This window comes from Onthophagus taurus, chromosome 5, assembly GCF_036711975.1.
Source record: "Onthophagus taurus isolate NC chromosome 5, IU_Otau_3.0, whole genome shotgun sequence".
Classification (NCBI taxonomy): Eukaryota; Metazoa; Arthropoda; class Insecta; order Coleoptera; family Scarabaeidae; genus Onthophagus; species Onthophagus taurus.
This window is the reverse complement of record NC_091970.1, coordinates 5,343,558-5,360,084: the sequence shown is the minus strand read 5'-3', so window position 1 is coordinate 5,360,084 and position 16,527 is coordinate 5,343,558. Positions and strand designations below refer to the sequence as shown.

The 16,527-nt window shown below is 29.9% G+C and overlaps 4 protein-coding genes and 1 long non-coding RNA gene across 11 annotated transcripts; 2 read left to right on the top strand and 3 right to left on the bottom strand.

Moving 5' to 3' along the window:
• Window positions 1-259: 259 nt before the first annotated feature.
• Window positions 260-2,137, top strand: LOC111426639 (facilitated trehalose transporter Tret1-like). Of its 2 annotated transcripts, none has more exons than XM_023061251.2 (6): window positions 260-377; window positions 425-528; window positions 582-800; window positions 851-1,259; window positions 1,309-1,443; window positions 1,497-2,137. In XM_023061251.2, exons 1-6 carry the CDS (start codon window positions 311-313, stop codon window positions 2,030-2,032), a joined length of 1,470 nt encoding a protein of 489 aa, XP_022917019.1. In that variant the 5' UTR covers window positions 260-310; the 3' UTR covers window positions 2,033-2,137. The 2 variants fall into 2 exon arrangements, with proteins under 2 accessions (XP_022917019.1, XP_022917020.1); XM_023061252.2 differs by having other exon boundaries at window positions 305-365.
• Window positions 2,138-2,650: 513 nt separating this feature from the next.
• LOC111426492 (TAK1-associated binding protein 2) lies at window positions 2,651-10,002 on the top strand. Of its 4 annotated transcripts, none has more exons than XM_023061034.2 (6): window positions 2,651-2,903; window positions 6,678-7,868; window positions 8,477-8,713; window positions 8,767-9,021; window positions 9,429-9,485; window positions 9,880-10,002. In XM_023061034.2, exons 2-6 carry the CDS (start codon window positions 6,701-6,703, stop codon window positions 9,903-9,905), a joined length of 1,743 nt encoding a protein of 580 aa, XP_022916802.2. In that variant the 5' UTR covers window positions 2,651-2,903; window positions 6,678-6,700; the 3' UTR covers window positions 9,906-10,002. The 4 variants fall into 4 exon arrangements, with proteins under 4 accessions (XP_022916802.2, XP_022916803.2, XP_022916801.2 ...); XM_023061035.2 differs by lacking the exon at window positions 9,880-10,002 and adding an exon at window positions 9,698-9,840; XM_023061033.2 differs by lacking the exon at window positions 9,880-10,002 and having other exon boundaries at window positions 9,429-9,842.
• On the bottom strand, window positions 3,858-5,902 carry LOC111426493 (uncharacterized). The gene is made up of 2 exons (XR_002707838.2): window positions 5,573-5,902; window positions 3,858-5,029 (listed from the first exon to the last, which is right to left on the bottom strand). It is a non-coding gene; the product is annotated as an uncharacterized lncRNA (long non-coding RNA).
• Window positions 10,003-10,007: 5 nt separating the features above from the next.
• Window positions 10,008-11,012, bottom strand: LOC111426376 (pre-mRNA-splicing factor Syf2). The gene has a single exon (XM_023060866.2). The coding sequence runs from the start codon at window positions 10,897-10,899 to the stop codon at window positions 10,198-10,200; it is 702 nt and encodes a 233-aa protein (XP_022916634.1). The 5' UTR covers window positions 10,900-11,012; the 3' UTR covers window positions 10,008-10,197.
• A 612-nt stretch (window positions 11,013-11,624) lies between these two features.
• LOC111426535 (arginyltransferase 1) lies at window positions 11,625-16,360 on the bottom strand. Of its 3 annotated transcripts, XM_071196212.1 has the most exons (6): window positions 16,164-16,360; window positions 15,979-16,105; window positions 15,356-15,926; window positions 13,167-13,328; window positions 12,895-13,044; window positions 11,625-12,826 (listed from the first exon to the last, which is right to left on the bottom strand). In XM_071196212.1, exons 1-6 carry the CDS (start codon window positions 16,264-16,266, stop codon window positions 12,245-12,247), a joined length of 1,695 nt encoding a protein of 564 aa, XP_071052313.1. In that variant the 5' UTR covers window positions 16,267-16,360; the 3' UTR covers window positions 11,625-12,244. The 3 variants fall into 3 exon arrangements, with proteins under 3 accessions (XP_071052313.1, XP_022916864.2, XP_022916865.2); XM_023061096.2 differs by lacking the exon at window positions 12,895-13,044; XM_023061097.2 differs by lacking the exon at window positions 13,167-13,328.
• Window positions 16,361-16,527: the final 167 nt, after the last annotated feature.

The following is a 16,527-nucleotide window of genomic DNA, read 5'->3' as shown; positions in this document are numbered from 1 at the left end:
AAATTAATTAATTTTCGTAAAAAAAACATGACATTTCATAAAATTGACATTTAATTTTGATAAATTGTGAAGTTGGTTACAGTTGGTGACATTGAATTTGTGTCACATTGACGTTTAAATTTTATTCAAAAATTTATTTCAAAAATAGATTTATGGAATCAATTTCAATATTAGTCGTGGACAAAATATGTAAGTATATAATATATTATTGTATATTGCATCTTAAGTGTAATTCCTTTATAACCACAAAAAGAAACCATAACCTAACAAAAATTAATTTGACATTTATAAAACGTCAAAAATTTGATAAATGGTCTTAAAGAAATTATTGGAATTATTTGGGATAAGTGATCGACAAGGAATATGTGTGGCTATTGGTACAATAAATAATCAATAAAATTAGATAAACCAAAATTTTTTTTAGGAATTTTCCCGTTTGGAATGGTCGCAATGTTCACAACATGGGCTTCACCGTCACTATCAATCTTTCATTCCTCAAACTCCCCATTAGGAAGATTCATAACCGAAGTAGTACCTTTTTAATCTCCTTTTTTCTCTTTTAATTAATTTTAATCATAAAGGAAGAAGGAGCTTGGGTCGTTTCAAGTTATTTCCTCGGAATAATCCCGGCCGGTGTTTTCGGAGGATTCCTATTAAACCGAATCGGTAGAAGAACCGTCCTTTTATGCTGTTCATTTTTATTGTGCCCCCCGTGGATTCTTATCTCTTTCGCAATAAACACCGAAGTGATTTACGTCGCGCGATTTTTAGCCGGAATGGCAGGATCTCTTTTAGTTTTTGTAAAAAACAATCACAATTTTTTTTTTTATTTAGCTAATTTATTTTTTAGGCCGCGATGATTTATTGCAACGAAATAATCCCTGAAGGACAAGGAATGGATCAATTGGAATCGTATATGGTCTCTTATAAAATGTTAGGAACTGCGTTTATATTATTGACGAATCCTTATATCTCGTATCAAGTCCTCGCTGTGATTTGCGCCATCCAACCCATCATACTTTTTTGTTTATTACTTCTTATTCCGGAATCGCCTTATTTTTTAATGTTAAAGGGAGATAAAGAAGGCGCGTTAAGTGCCATGAACAGCATCGCAAGCGTGCAAACACTTTCAGGGTATTTGTTGGTATCTCCGATTAAGAGGCTCCAAAAGAAGCTTAATTATAATTTAACACACAAGATTACAACGATAGATTTTTTATTCGGCTCTAAATTTAGGCATCCTTTAATCGTTGTTGCCGGTAAAATTTATTTAAAATTGATTCATTTAATTATTAATAGTAATTGTAGGGATGAAAATTCTGCAACAATGTAGTGGTTGGACTGCAATAAGCGGATATATGCCCGATATCATTAACTTAACCACATCAATGTTTCATTGGAACGACTCAAGTTTGATTTTTGGGGGCGTTTTAATCCCTGCGAGTAAATAATTGAATTATTTATAAAAATAATTATAAATTTAATTTATTTATCAGCAATATCTGTTGGGTCAATCATAAACATGTTCGGTCGCAAACCGGTGATTGCAATATCATCGATAGCTGCAGGTGTAGCCTTAACATTAGAAGGTTCCTACTTTTATTTCCAAGATATTTCAAAAATCGACACCTCACAAATCGCTTGGCTCCCAACTGGAGGAATCGCCGCCTTTTTAATCTTCTACAACCTCGGAATTGGTTCCGAAATAAATATGGCATGCTCGGAATTGTTCCCACCCAACACTCGGATCATGATGTTAGCAACCACAACCACTTTTGAGGGAATAATTGCGTTTATAGTAACTAAAATTTATAAATGGATGAGTCGTTTGGTTGGGGTACATGTTATTATGTGGTTTTTTGCGACTCAATGTTTATTGGGGGCCGTTTTCGCGGTCGTTTTTTTACCCGAAACGAAAGGAAAACGGAGCGTTACAGAAATTAAGTCGTGTGTTTATACATCTGTTGATATTGATGAATATAATGATACATGGCCTATTATATCAACACATAGTTTAGAAGTGGAAAATTAATTTAATTTGAAAATATAAAAATTATATGACATTGAGTGGCGCCATCTTTTGAGCAAAGTGAATAATTTAATTCTCAATTAATTTTTTAATTTATTAATAATTAAATTGTTTAAATAACTAGATAAAATGATTTATTTATGATTTTTAAGTTTATATTAACTAAATTAATTAATTTTTAATAATAATTTGTAAATATTGAAAAAATTAAATACATTTGCATATAATGGCGCCATCTTTCTTAGTAAAATAAACTAATTTAATTAATTAATTTTTTAATTTATTAATAAATAAATTGTTTAAATAACTAAATAAAATGATTTATTAAGTTTTTATTAACGAAAATAATTAATTTTAAATAATAATAATTAATATGATTAATATTAAAAAGAATAAATGTCATTTAAACATTGACATATAGTATCGCCATCTTTTGGATAAAGTAAATTAATATAATTCACAATTATTAATTTTTGAATTAATTACTAATTAAATTGTTTAAATAAGATGATTTATTTATAATTATTATGTTTTTATTAATAAAATTAATTAATTTTTAATAATAATAATTAAATAGATATTAAATTTAGTTTGGACATTGGCCGCTAGTAACCGCGACGATCGACTTTCTAAAATGACGAAATCTGGGTACTATTTGTGTTACATTAGTTTGATAGGTGAGTGCGATTCGCGCGGTTGCTTTTTCCTCTCTCCCAAAAATAAAAACGATCCTGTATCGTGAGGAAACATCGCGACAACGCCAAACGTAGAGTGCGCGCCCCCCTCCCGTCAACAGTGATTAAAGTTAGGTTAGGTGTTGTTTGTTGAACGAAATTCTTTTTTTAACGAAATCGGATGCTGCTCAGTTGCGCAGGTACGTATCATCCCTTTTCTTGTTGTTTCTAAGATTTACTCAATTATTTTTAAATCCGCCTCGTTATTGTTGTTTTCGTGCTCGACGTTTTACACCTGAGAACGGGAATTTTCTCTCGGCCGGCGTTGTTCCAAAATCACGCGAACGTCAGAAGATTCTGACGTCAACGACGCCTCCACGTTCGACGGTGCGCGGAGAAACCGACAATAAATCTAAAATCACAACGAATTTTATTTAAATAACCCCCAAATGAAGGGTGCATAGAAACGTCAAAATGTAAACAGTGTTGCCAACATAATTTAATCGCTTTGTTTACTACGTCTTTAGTTGTGTCGATGTTTTCGTTATCCTTTTATTATTAATCGAAACGATTAAATGTTAAATGAAATAAGGCGAAATTATTTTTAGATTTTATTATAATAGAATGATTTTTTTATTTTGATTTAATTTTTTTGTAAATTTGTTAAGGTTATAAAATCTTTTTATGGTGTGAAGTTCAAACGTCAAAATTGAAATGTCAAAGTAAATGTCAAAAAAATTAATTGGAAATGTGGGTATATTTGGGTAAATCAATAAAATTGGTGTTTTTGTTGATGAAAAAAATGGATGTCTCAAACACCCACAACTTTTTCAATTGGATTTTGAGCTAGTTTTCCGAACTACATGCATTTTGGCACATGACCGTTAGGAATCTAAATATACCGGAGATTTATGCGCGAAATTTGTTAGCCGCAGGTGCGTTAGTGAATTTATTGCACGGATTGATCAAATTCGAGCGGATGGTATTGAGAGAGCTCGACCCGTTTTTCCTCGATTTTATAAATCCATCGGCACGTAGCAGCCGAGTCGCATGACGACCTCGACGTCTAGATATCGTTAATTTATTCAACGATAATAATCGAGACGAAACAGAATAAATAAAAATAAATCGCATAAAAGGGAAAGATTGGTTAATAAGGTTGTATAATGAGGTTGACATTTTATTTGTTTAAAAAGCATTTATAAATAACCAATTTCAAGGAATCCATTTGAGAAATATTCACAGAGAAACGTATAATACGAAATTGGAAAGTTCTACTTAGAGCATACCGAAAATAACTAAGCTACGTTATATTTGGATGCAAACAGATTGCGAATTAGGAATGTTACATCCAGGAGTACACAATACTCAAGTTCTTTTATGTTTACGCTACAAATCATTTCATTTAATCAAAAATGAATCAAATTTAATTAAAAAATAGGGATTTAATTATTTCAATGTTACCTAACCTTACTTTCTGTCATTTAATTGACTTGCGTCAAAGGTTATGTTAACTTATTAACTAAAAACATGTTAATTGCAAAAAAATATTTCCGGGAAATCATTTTCTTATCTACGAACAAACAAAACGAGATATTTATATCTTATTTTATCGCAATTCGAGTATTTTTTTTTAATTCACGATGTCCCTGTGATGTATGTAACTCGCAAAAATCTACGCTCACAGTTTGCGATAACGCGAAAAAATAAAAAAAAAAAAGCGGTTAAATGTTAAGTTCAAAGTCTCCCGCTTTAAATATAGTCGCGAGAGCAATGTGTTTATCGACGCTAGAAACATAATTCTTTCAAAACCCCAATCAATATCGTACCATGGTTTTTTATAATCCCATATTTTAAGTTTACCTTTTTATTATCTATTATGCTGCAAAACAATCAAGGAAAAGTGTTTTAAATCGTTTGGGTTTTCCCACCAAAACGTCATCAAATTGTTACATATTATTATCATTGCTTTCACAACGTGATTTTATGTTTTTCTTTTTTCCTTTGGTAAAAGAAACGAGGTGTGAGTCATCCAGGTGGAAGCCTCCTAATAAAATTCAAAACCCAACTGTCCGTGCAACTGGTTTAACCTTGACTCTTTTGCGTGTACATAGTAAAAAACAATATTTAATTTTTAACTTTTATTAAATTTGTAAAATACGAGTGGAATTTCTGGTATTTAGGTCCCCTTTAAATTTCTTGGACGGGCGAGTTGATAAATTTGAGGCGAGTTTAACGTTTTAAAACATGTAAATAACTCCATTAGTCTCCTTGAATGCGTTACAAATTATTTCTTATCTCCCCAAAAGGTGTAAAACGAGTAAATCTGAAATTTATTGGATAATTATAGAAGCAACGTTGTAAATATAAAAAGGATATAAAATTTATTGCGTTTGTTACATAAAAATTTTGAGTAATTGCTTAAATCGAACAATAATTTAGAAATATTTAATTTTTTTGTGAATTTTTTGACATATGTCAAAAATTGACATTTTTTAATGTTCGCGTTTGTGATAATAGATGGCGGAATTTTTAGCATAGAAGTACATAGTATCTCAAATAAGCTCCTTCTTAACGAACACCTTACTGTTTATAAAATATTATAAACAGTGTAACTTGTCGGTGGTGATATTTTCGTTGATATGGAAAACTGCTCGACTTGATAGGGAACTTTCCATGAAGGCAAAGTTTTCTTATATGAGAACATAAAAAATGCCATCAAAAATGTAATTTTATTAAGTTCTTTTGAACTTGATAATTGAATAAAAATAAATGGGATAAGAATCTGTTTTGAAAAGAAAAAATTAATTAAAATTTTATCAATTATACAATTAATTAACGATTAAATAAATAAAATCAATCAACTTACTCTGCTTTAAAAAACGATTTTTAAAAATATCCGTAACATTTAAATTGACAGGTTAAAAAGTTAGGTTATGTTCCTGGTGAATTCAGTTAACTTGGGGGGCGAATATCTCTTCATAGAACCTAAAATCACTTTATATAAATAGTTGGGGCGTTGAAAAATGTAATTTGAATGGGTTTTTGGTTCAATTTGATTTCCTTTTTCGTTAAAGTTGATAATTTCATAAACAGTTGAGGTTGTCAATAATGTCAATACGTTTTAATAGGGGTTATTACCGCTAGATAGAGTATGCAACAGTTTTAAAAAGAAAAACTTAATTAATTTATAAGTTTTATTAATTATAGAATTAGTAATGGTTTAAAATTAAAAAAAATCAATCGACTTACTGTGTCTTTGTTGTAATAAAACGATTTTTAAAAATATCCATAAAATTTAAATCGACAGGTTAAAAGTTAGGTTATGTTGATTAATTTGGGGGTGAATATTTCTTCATGGAACCTAAAATCACTTTATATTAATAGTTTTGGCGTTGAAAAATGTAATTTGAATGGGTTTTTGGTTCAACTTTATTACCTTTTTCGTAAAACCTAATAATTTTATAAAAAATAAAGATGTCAATACGTTTTAATATGGGTTATTACCGCTAGATGGAGCAAGCAACTGTTTTGTAAATAAAAAAATTAATTAATTTAATTATTTTATTAATTACAGAATAATTAAAAAGATTAAATGATTTAAAAGTAATAAAATTAATCGACTTACTGTGTTTGTTTTAATAATACGTTTTTTAAAATATAAAAAAAAAATTAAATTGACATGTTAAAAATTAGGTTATTTCTAGTGAATTCGATTAACTCTTTTATGTGGTCTTCGTGGTACCTAAAATTACTTTATATACTTTCAAAAATGTATTTTGATGGATTTTTAGTTCAATTATACGTTTTTTTTTTGTTAAATTTGATGATTTTAATAAAAATTAATATTTTACATGTCAAAAATGGGATTTAATGTAACTCGTTACCGCTAGATGGAGTTAATTAAAGTAAACTTAGTAAACGTCAAAATTATTTTGATTAGATTATATTATTATTTTCTTTTTAATCTATAGGTTTTCAATCATAATGGCCTGCCATGTTCGGTGGAGTCGGACGGAAATCGTCTAACGTGAGAGCGATGCAGTTATTCCACGAGTTAAAACAACAATTTCCAACGTTACCAGATCACGTGGTTTCCACTTGCATCGCGAGCCACTCGTCGAAAATTAATAAAAAGGTGCTGATCGAGTCTTTGGAGGACGCGTTGGCGCAACAAGAGCTAATGGGACGGATTCAACCCCCGCAGGACATCGACCTGCCCTCACCAACCACCGAAATCACCTCCCACCATCAAACGCAAGATTTTCCCGGTGAAAATCTCAACTTGAAAATCACCACCGAATCGTTACAGGGTGGCCCCTTTAATAGGCTAATCAAAAATCAAAACGAGATAATGAGTGGTGTTAAATATAATAAAAAGAACGAGAGTGTTGAGGCGGAGTGCGGTTCGGAGTTGAATGTCGGAAATAGTTCGTTTTATGTAAAACGACCAAACACTTTAAATTTAAACACCTCCAAACAGTCTCAGGAACGTTTTAATAACATTCAACCAAGTGGAAAGTGTAGTGATGTTCATAAATTATTAAATTCTGAGTTGGTTAATAAACCCCCGAGGTCGCCCCAAAGCAATAAAAGGTTCACCAACGTTAAAAATTCACCAACTAAAACATCCCCAACAAAATCTCCAATAATCGAAAAAAAAGAAACCGCGGATACCCCAACACAAACGACAGACACCCTTTTGGGGCTCCAAAAAAATGTTTCCCCAAACATGAACGTTTCATTAAACGTTAATTGTTCGATGGACGTACAAACCCCAACCAACAAAACGAAATGTACAACATCGTTACAAGTCGTTCCCCAACAACCGTGGTGCCAAGAAGTTACATCTCCAAGAAGTTTCACCAGCGTTAATTTAACGTTGAGGCCCCCATCTTCGGAACCTCAACCCCCCATTGATATTACATCACAAAATTCAAGTCTAACATATTCCACAAGTAGTTTTGATCCGCAAAAGGGATTACAAAGTAAAGTGCAAATTACCGTTGGGCCAAGTGGAGGGAGAGTTTCTTCAATGAGAACGAGGCCGAGGAGTAGTTATCATCCTGATGAAAATAATCTTGAAAGTATATTACCTGCAAATAGAGCGGGGTCTATGACGGATTTGCGTAATAATAATAATAGTACGGAAAATCACGAAGAAGGTAATTTAACCTAAAAATTGATTTAGTGTTGCCAACTTAATTTTTTTTTATTTGAATAAATATATATTCAAAGCGTATATAACTGAAAAAAATAATAAAAAGGCGTTCGTTTTCAACGAAGGGAGGGCCTCGAAAACGTATCTATAGTGTATTTTTGGTACGGTTCCAAAACAGACACTTTCACGCACTGTCCAGCGGCTGGTTGCGAGGTTGCAATCGCAATGGCACAAAAATCCGCGCTAAAATTAGCGCTCCCCTTACGAACAATGCTCTATTTTACCACATCGATTCCTACAAAAGAAAGAAATCAAAAATTAATCTAAATCTAACCTCACTTTATTACAATTTTTTTTAACCTTCATTAAATTTGTTATTTAACTCAGAAATTCGTGGTATGTTATCTCCACGTTTAATTCGTTATTATTATCTTTATTTTAGTTATCTTTAAGTGGATTAATAATATAATACACTTTCGTTAAGTGATTAATTTTTTTTGGGGTTAATAATTTTTATTAAACACACTAGCGGCATCTAGTTTTTTTTAATGGCGATTAATTCAAAATTGCGCGGGAAATTTAAATTTTTTTAATCATAATTATTTTTTTTAGTTCCAATAGTTGTTAAACAACAAATTCGAATAAATAACTTAGAAGTAGAACTGAAGACTGAAAAATGTCGACTGATTGCGATGCAGCGGGAAGTAGCCTCGTTAGAAACGAATCAACCCAACACTTTAACTAAAAACCAAGAAAAAAGTCAAGTTCAACAACTTGAAGAGGAAGTTAAAGAGTTACAAGAAGCCTGTAAGAAGCTTACGCAAGAAATCGATCGGCATACAGAACAAGGTAAATTTATTTTTAAAATAATCTTAAAATCATTCATTTTTGATTTGTTTTAGAAACAATTCCTCCTGTTGAAAGGAGACCCCCACCACCGCCTTTATCGTATCAAGATCAAAGAGGTGGTACCCCTTTAGGTTTGGGTTTTCCTACGGAACAAGTTACAACACCCCAACAGCATCCTCCGTATGTTCTTCAACACCAACAAAGTTTCGGTAATGATGGCCCCAAATGGAGCTGTCATATGTGTACATTCCAGAACCACCCGTTGCTGGACAGGTGTGAGCAATGCGATATGCCGCGGATTCTCCATGGTAAGACCCCTCAGGGTGCTCCAAGTCCTCGACAAGACGACAGAAGTAATAGGATTTTGCAACAACAATATAGCGCGCCCCAAGTGGTGCGAAATTACGATTATATGATCCCAAATTTGTATAATACGCAAAGAAGTTCTCCAGCAAGCTTTGCGAGGAGTCCTCGCACCCCACTAAATAATTACCCCGTTTATAACCCATTCAATTAAATTAATTTTATGGTTAGAGTAGAAATTTAATGATTAATTAACGATTGTGATTGCTGTGATGATTTTTATGGATGGTTTATGAGATTGTTGTATTAAAAATTTTATTGTATATTATATATATGTATATTGATTTTATTATTAATTATTATTTAAATAAAGTTTATTTTTTAATCTTTATCCTAAATTTTTTTGTTGTAGTATCAGCGGCTCCTGGTGATAATATTCATATACATGTTACACCCAGAATATCGAGACGTAAGAATCTGAGTGGTTTTTTCGTTGTCGAGTTAACTAATTTTCCACATAACCTCAATTTATTTTACTTAACCTATCATAATTATTTGACTTAATCTGTCAAATTTGACTTAACCTGTCAATTTGTGTTATAACCTAAAATTAAAAAAATTAATTATTAATAAATCTTTTTTAATTTAGTACACAGAGTACAAAGGTACTCTGTGATTTAGGAATAGTGCATTCTTGAGTTCTTTAGTGATTCGAGAAGCCAAATTCCTAAATTTTCCACATAACCTCAATTTATTTTACTTAACCTATCATATTATTTGACTTAAAATCTGCCAATTTGTGTTATAACCTAAAATTAAAAAAAATAATTTATTTAATTATTAATAAATCTTCTTTAATTTAGGAATAGTGCATTCTTGGGTTCTTTAGTGATACGAGAAGCCAAATCAATATAAGACTAAATTCCTAAATATCCCCCAAAAACGAGGGAGATAGAAAAAAGGATTTTCGAAAAGCAAAAAGAAGCAACAGTGATGATTTTTTTTAATTTTATTATTTTTTATTTAAGTCTTGTATATAATTAAAAAATATACATTTATTTCAAAAGTAAACCAAAAAAAAATTTTATCTTGTTACTGTTTATCTTATTTTAGATTTATTTATGTTAAATTAAAAAGAAAAATAAAAGCTTATTTTAATATAAAGAATCGTTTTATTCCAATTAAACAGCGGTTCCCCTCTCTAAATTCTGTTTTATCTCCGCTGTGTGTTCCCCATAAAACCGATCCAATTTCTTATTAAACTTAGCATTTCTCTCATTGATATAATCAATATCGGCGTCATCATTATGAGTTCTTCTCCGGCTATATTTATCTCTCTTCGAAATTTGATCCTCGAGGTCTTTAACCATATTATCGATAGCATCGGTTCGATCTTCATGCATTCCATGGATAATTACATTTGGACCCCCATAAAACAAATCTCCGTATCGTTCTTTTTCAGCTTCATATCTCTCCATGTCTTTCGGAGCCATATTTTTAACCAATCGTTTATATTGTCTCTCAGTGGCAGCCTCAAAATCGGAAAACCCTTTATCAGGATTCTTCTTTTTCTTCTTACGCTCCAAACTTTCCGCTTCCAAAGCTGAAACACTCAGCAATTTCACCCTATCGTAATCTAAACCTTTCGATTGCGCCTCTGATCTTGCTTTTTGATCGTTTAGTAACCACTCGGCTTGTCGTTTTCGACTTTCAAAGTTTGCGGGGAGTTTATTTCTAGCATCTTCGGCGAGAACTTCTTGATGATTATCTTTTCGTGCATCATTTACTAATTTTTTTAGGTTAGAAAGTCGTTTTAGTCTATCTAGGTTTTTTTGAGCCGCTGATTTTGGTTTTTCTTGTGTTAACGATGATTCCGCACTCATTTTTAATGTTTATTTAAATATTTGTCTAATTAATAAACAAGAATAAACTTAAATTACGTTTTAATTATTAAATAAAATTATTTTTAGAACTGTCACTTTGACGTTTCAAAAATTATTAGGTATATCGCTAGACGGCGCTGAAACAATTTAATTTAGTTTATTTAAAAGAAAATTAATACAAATAGATTCTCCACTTATTCTTGCTATTTATTTAAGTATTAATAAATAATAATTAAATTAAATTACGCCTTAATTATTACAATTATTTTTAAAACTCACTCTGACTTTAAAAAAATCATTTGTTGTATCACTAGATGGCGCTAAATCAATTTAATTTAATTTATTTAAAAGTAAATTAATACAAATAGATTCCCCACTTATTCTTGCTATTTATTTAAGTATTAATAAATAATAATTAAATTAAATTACGCTTTAATTATAAAAATTATTTTTAAAACTCACTTTGACTTTTAGAAAATTATTTATGTCACTAGATGGCGCTAAAAGAAATTAATTTAATTTATTAAAAAGAAAATTAATACATATAGATTCCGCAATTATTTATTAATTATTATTTATTTAAATATTCATAAATAAAAATTAAATTATGACTTAATTATTATTAGAACTCACTTTGATATTAACAAAATTAAGAGTTTTATCGCTAGATGGCGCTGGAACTAATTTAATTTATATTTATTTAAAAGTAAATTAAAACAAATAGATTCTGCTCTTGTTCTTATTTATTTAAGTATTGATAAGTATGAATTAAATTAAAACATGCTTTAATTATTAAAATTATTTTTAAAACTTAATTTGACTTTTAGAAAATTATTTATGTGACAAGATGGCTCTAAAACAAATTTATTTAATTTCTTAAAAAGAAAATTAATACATACTCATTTATATATTATTATTAATTTAAATATTCATAAATAAGAATTAAATAATGACTTAATTGTTAATATTATTAGAACTCACTTTGACATTAACAAAATTATTAATGATATCGCTAGATGGCGCTGAAAATAATTTAATTTATATTAATTTAAATAATAATAATTTATTAATAAACAATTTGATTTAATAATACAATTACATTATGATAAGAATGAAATGATTAAGATTTTACTTTTATAACATTTATTAATGAACTACATCTAATATTAATCTAATATATTATATGCTTTTTTTAAATATCTTTAAATATAATAGTTAACACAGTAATTACACAAAAAACCAAAAATATACATTATTTTATTGCATTATTCTCTATTTACGCCTATTTTTACAATTTTTTTTCCACGAATTTGAGGTTACATTTTTTGTCATAACCTCTTCGTTATTAACTATTTTGCTGAATAATCATAAAGCGATCAATGCATTTCCTTCCAATTAAAGCCCCAATCATCTGATACATATGCAAATCACGGCTTTTATATCGATAGTGTCTAAAAGTCGTGTATTGGTACCCAATTAATATCTTAATCGACTCAATATCACTCTGTTTACAAACTCCAACATCTTTAGCTGATAAATTTTCGTTTAATCTGCTATATTTTGAAACGTCCAGCTTTGGAATACATTTTCCGATTGGAAACCATTCGAAAGTTTCGGGACAAAGTAAATCTGAAGGATTTAATTTACCTTTATACCTCATTTTGGAGCATGAATGAATGTAAAAGCCCATGTAATAATATTTTAGGTCAGGTAATTTTTTGTTTAATTCTTGGGTAAATTCAACTTCCCTCAACGATCCGTACGTTCCTAGCGTTAAGTTTCTGTAATCGGGGTCGTAAAAGAAGTAGACGGAGCTAACACAACGTGGTAAAATGTCAATAACGCCAACGGCGATTAAATTCCCGTCGATCCAATATTGTTGGTGATAAGAACCGTAAGTTATGCCATTTACCCCACTTTCTTTCGGCTTAAAATATTTATTATTTTAATAATTATCTTTATTTCATAAAAATAGAGCAACAACGAATAACGTACCTTAAGCGGTGTATCAACGAGAAATTCCTCAAATTGGTCTAAACCAGCTTCCGATGGCTTCTCATTGTGAACTTGAATTTGATATTTTTCAAATAATTTAGCGGTTAATTTAAAGGTATCTTCTGAATTATTCATTCGTACAAATTTAATCTAAATAAATAATAATCTAAATAATTCGATATGATTTCAAATAATTTTGTAAATAAAATAGTTATTCGGAATTGCTCTAATTTATATTGTAATTTTATTGTACAAATTAAATAAATTAGTACCTTTAACGGCGTTTGTATTAAAAATCGTTTAAAATTATGTAAACAACACTTTTCCGGGGGATCATCGTGAACAATCGTTTGATATTTTTGATAAACGTTATGTTCGATGTTCATTACCGTTGTTAAATCATCATCCGGTTGACTAGTACTGTAGAGTTTAATCTTAAAAATATGTTTTATAACTATTTTATTTACATATTGTTTGGGAAATAATTTTGAAAAATTCAAGAATTATCGTGTGGCTTAAAAATCGACGATTTTTTTTTGATTAATGTGAAATGACCCTAAAAATCACATTCAAGTTTCGATGTGACGTCACGCAAATTTTTATCACGTAAGTTAGGTGTAAGTCAAAATGGTTCTAATCGATTAAAAACAACCTTGGGAATAGAAAAATTATTTTTGATCTTTTTGCAAGTATTTCAAAAATTCCAGAAAGTGGAAAAACCGCAATGGTGCCTGTCAAAACGATACGAATCGATTAGAAACATATCAAAGATACTTAACCAGGATAGAAGAATGTTTGTGGAAGTGTTTCAAAGCTATCAATAAACAGAAAAAGCTAAAAAATATTACTAATCAGTGTTAAAGTGTTTGTATTTCTGCATCAATGGTCATAAATACCATTTATGAAATTTTTGACGTTTTATAAATGTCAAATTATTTTTGTTAGGTTATGTTTTCTTTTTATGGTTATAGAGTAATTTCACTTAAAATGCAATATACAATATATGCGTTGTATATTATATACTATATACTTATATATTTTGTCCACGACTACTATTGAAATTGATTCCATAAATTTATTTTTTTAAATAAATTTTTGAATAAAGTTTAAACGTCAATGTGACACAAATTCAATGTTACCAACTGTAACCAACTTCACGACAATTTATCAAAATTAAATGTCAATTTTATGAAACGTCATGTTCTTTTAGGAGAACTAATTAATTTATGCTTAAATCATACGAAAAAAGGAATTTGTTTACGTTTTTTTAATGTCAACCCTTTAGAAAGTCCTAAAAAAATTAAAAAAATTGACGTTTTTTGAAATTTTTTCATTCGGGTTTAGCCGTCTTACTTGTAGTGATAATGCTAGTGTAAAACTAGAACTAACACTAGACCGAGAACTAGAAACATTCGGGTTTAGCCGCACGTCTCTCAAGACGGCTAAATCCGAATGATTCTAGTTCTAGGTCTCCTTTTTTTTTTTGGCAAATTTCACCATGCTCTTTAGAACACCATATCTCACCAAGCGTTCATTAAAAAAAGATCTAAATATCCACGATTACTCTTCAAATGCTGTCAAATAGATTGTCATTTGCTGTATCAGTCTTATACAGGTGGTCAAAAATTGAATTACCGTTTTCTCGCATTCAATGGCAAGCAAGTCGAAAATTTTAAATGGTACTCTCCATATTTTATTCGTTGTAGTTTTCCTCATAGTGAGAAATTTATTAAAACATGCACTCACTGGTGACTGGAAATATATGGTTCATAACTAAGAAAATCTTTCATTTTTTCTATTTATTATTTATATTTATGTTCTACAAACATAAACGAAAAGCTGTCAAAATTCCATGCCGCTCTAATAAAAAAACCAAACTCTTAATACAACAAATGACAATCTATTTGATATCATCTGAAGAGTAATCGTGCCAAGTTAGAGCTTTCTTAAATGAATATTGGCTGAGAAATGGGGTTTAAGAACATCGTGAAATTTGTGAAAAAAAAAACTTAAAATCAAAATCACTCAAAAACCATCTTGAAACTACTTTAGATCGAAAAATCGATATGAACCTCTAACATAAACTAAATTTCAGAAACGTAGATGTAATACAACAACAAAAAAACGGATGTTGGTGAGTTTTTGGTACACACTGTATACAATTCAAACTTTGAATTTTTTTTTAAGCCTTAACTGAAAAGAGTATCTCGGAGATTTTACGAATTCCTGTCCTGAAAATTTTGAAAATGTTTTATATACGCCTTCATAAAATTGTTAGGTTGATACAATTACAAAAAAATGTGATTATAAGCTTTGTTATGGAGTTATTAGTACCAAAGCTATTTATCTAGATTATATTTTTACATATTATTACGGCTTATTTGTGTGATTAAAAAAAAAAATTGTCGATTTTTAAGCGATATGATGATTCTTAAATTATACCAATAATTTAATTAATTACCTCAAGCTTATGCTTGGGATTATCAGCGATTTCCTCTAAGAAATTTTTTAAAGTTTTCACTTCTTGTCCCATTGATTGATTGTGGTTATCAATCGATAAACCTTTTTCTTCCATTTTTTTACGTTTACGCTCAAGTCGAAGCACCTTTGCTTTCTGTTGTAAAGGTTTTTTCGGATCTGCGCCATCCCCTTTTTTATATCTTGATTGTTTCACGCCTAAATCCTTCATTTCAACATTTCCAAGATAATTCTCAAGGTTGTTACTACAAGATGGTTCTACATTTAAATCATTCTTTTCTGATTCACTTTTATCTTTAATTAATTCATCTTTCATTTCAATTTTAAGCTTTTTATCGATTTGTTTGTAATCGTTGATACATTCGGGGCGCTCTTTAAACATAATATGATTGATATGTGCCTCATCCATTTCAACATTCTCATTTTCAACCTCCTCAGGACTCTTTTCCATAACACACACTGTTTCTTTATTTAACCCATCATGCAACCATTTATTAAATTTTTTAATAACTTTCTTTTGAGATTTCGACAATTTAAAACTACCAGTATCACATCTAAGAGTTTACTTTTATTTTTATCAAATCAAATAGCCCAGTTAATTCTCACCTAATCGTATATTGCGGACAACAGGTTTCTTTCATGATCGGCTTGTAACAATACTTACCAGATCGCCTCCAACCCCGATCCATGATATCCTGATAATCATCCACAGTCAAAGAATCAGCCCACATTCCTAAAATTAAAAGGATTTCGATGAAAATCTTAGCGACATAACCTCACTTTTTGGGTACCATATGAACATCCAGAGTTTTCTTGCTTACAATATCCGCATTTGTGTTTATCGCGGTCCGGAAACCAATACACAATGCTTACATCTTCCAAACTTAATGACATTTTTTTATTAAAATGTGCGGAAACGCGTGAAAATCAATGAAAATGTAGGAAGAAAATCAACAATGTGGACGTAAACAAAGAATTTTTTTGATGTTATTTAAGTTACGTCAAAATAAATCGAACCCAATTAAACAAACCGTTGAATTTATAAAAAGTAAACGCAATCATAACAATTTAATTAAAAATAAACAATTAATTATAAATTACTTATAATAATAAAGAAATAAATTTTGAAATAACACAAATAACACCATCTCTCAA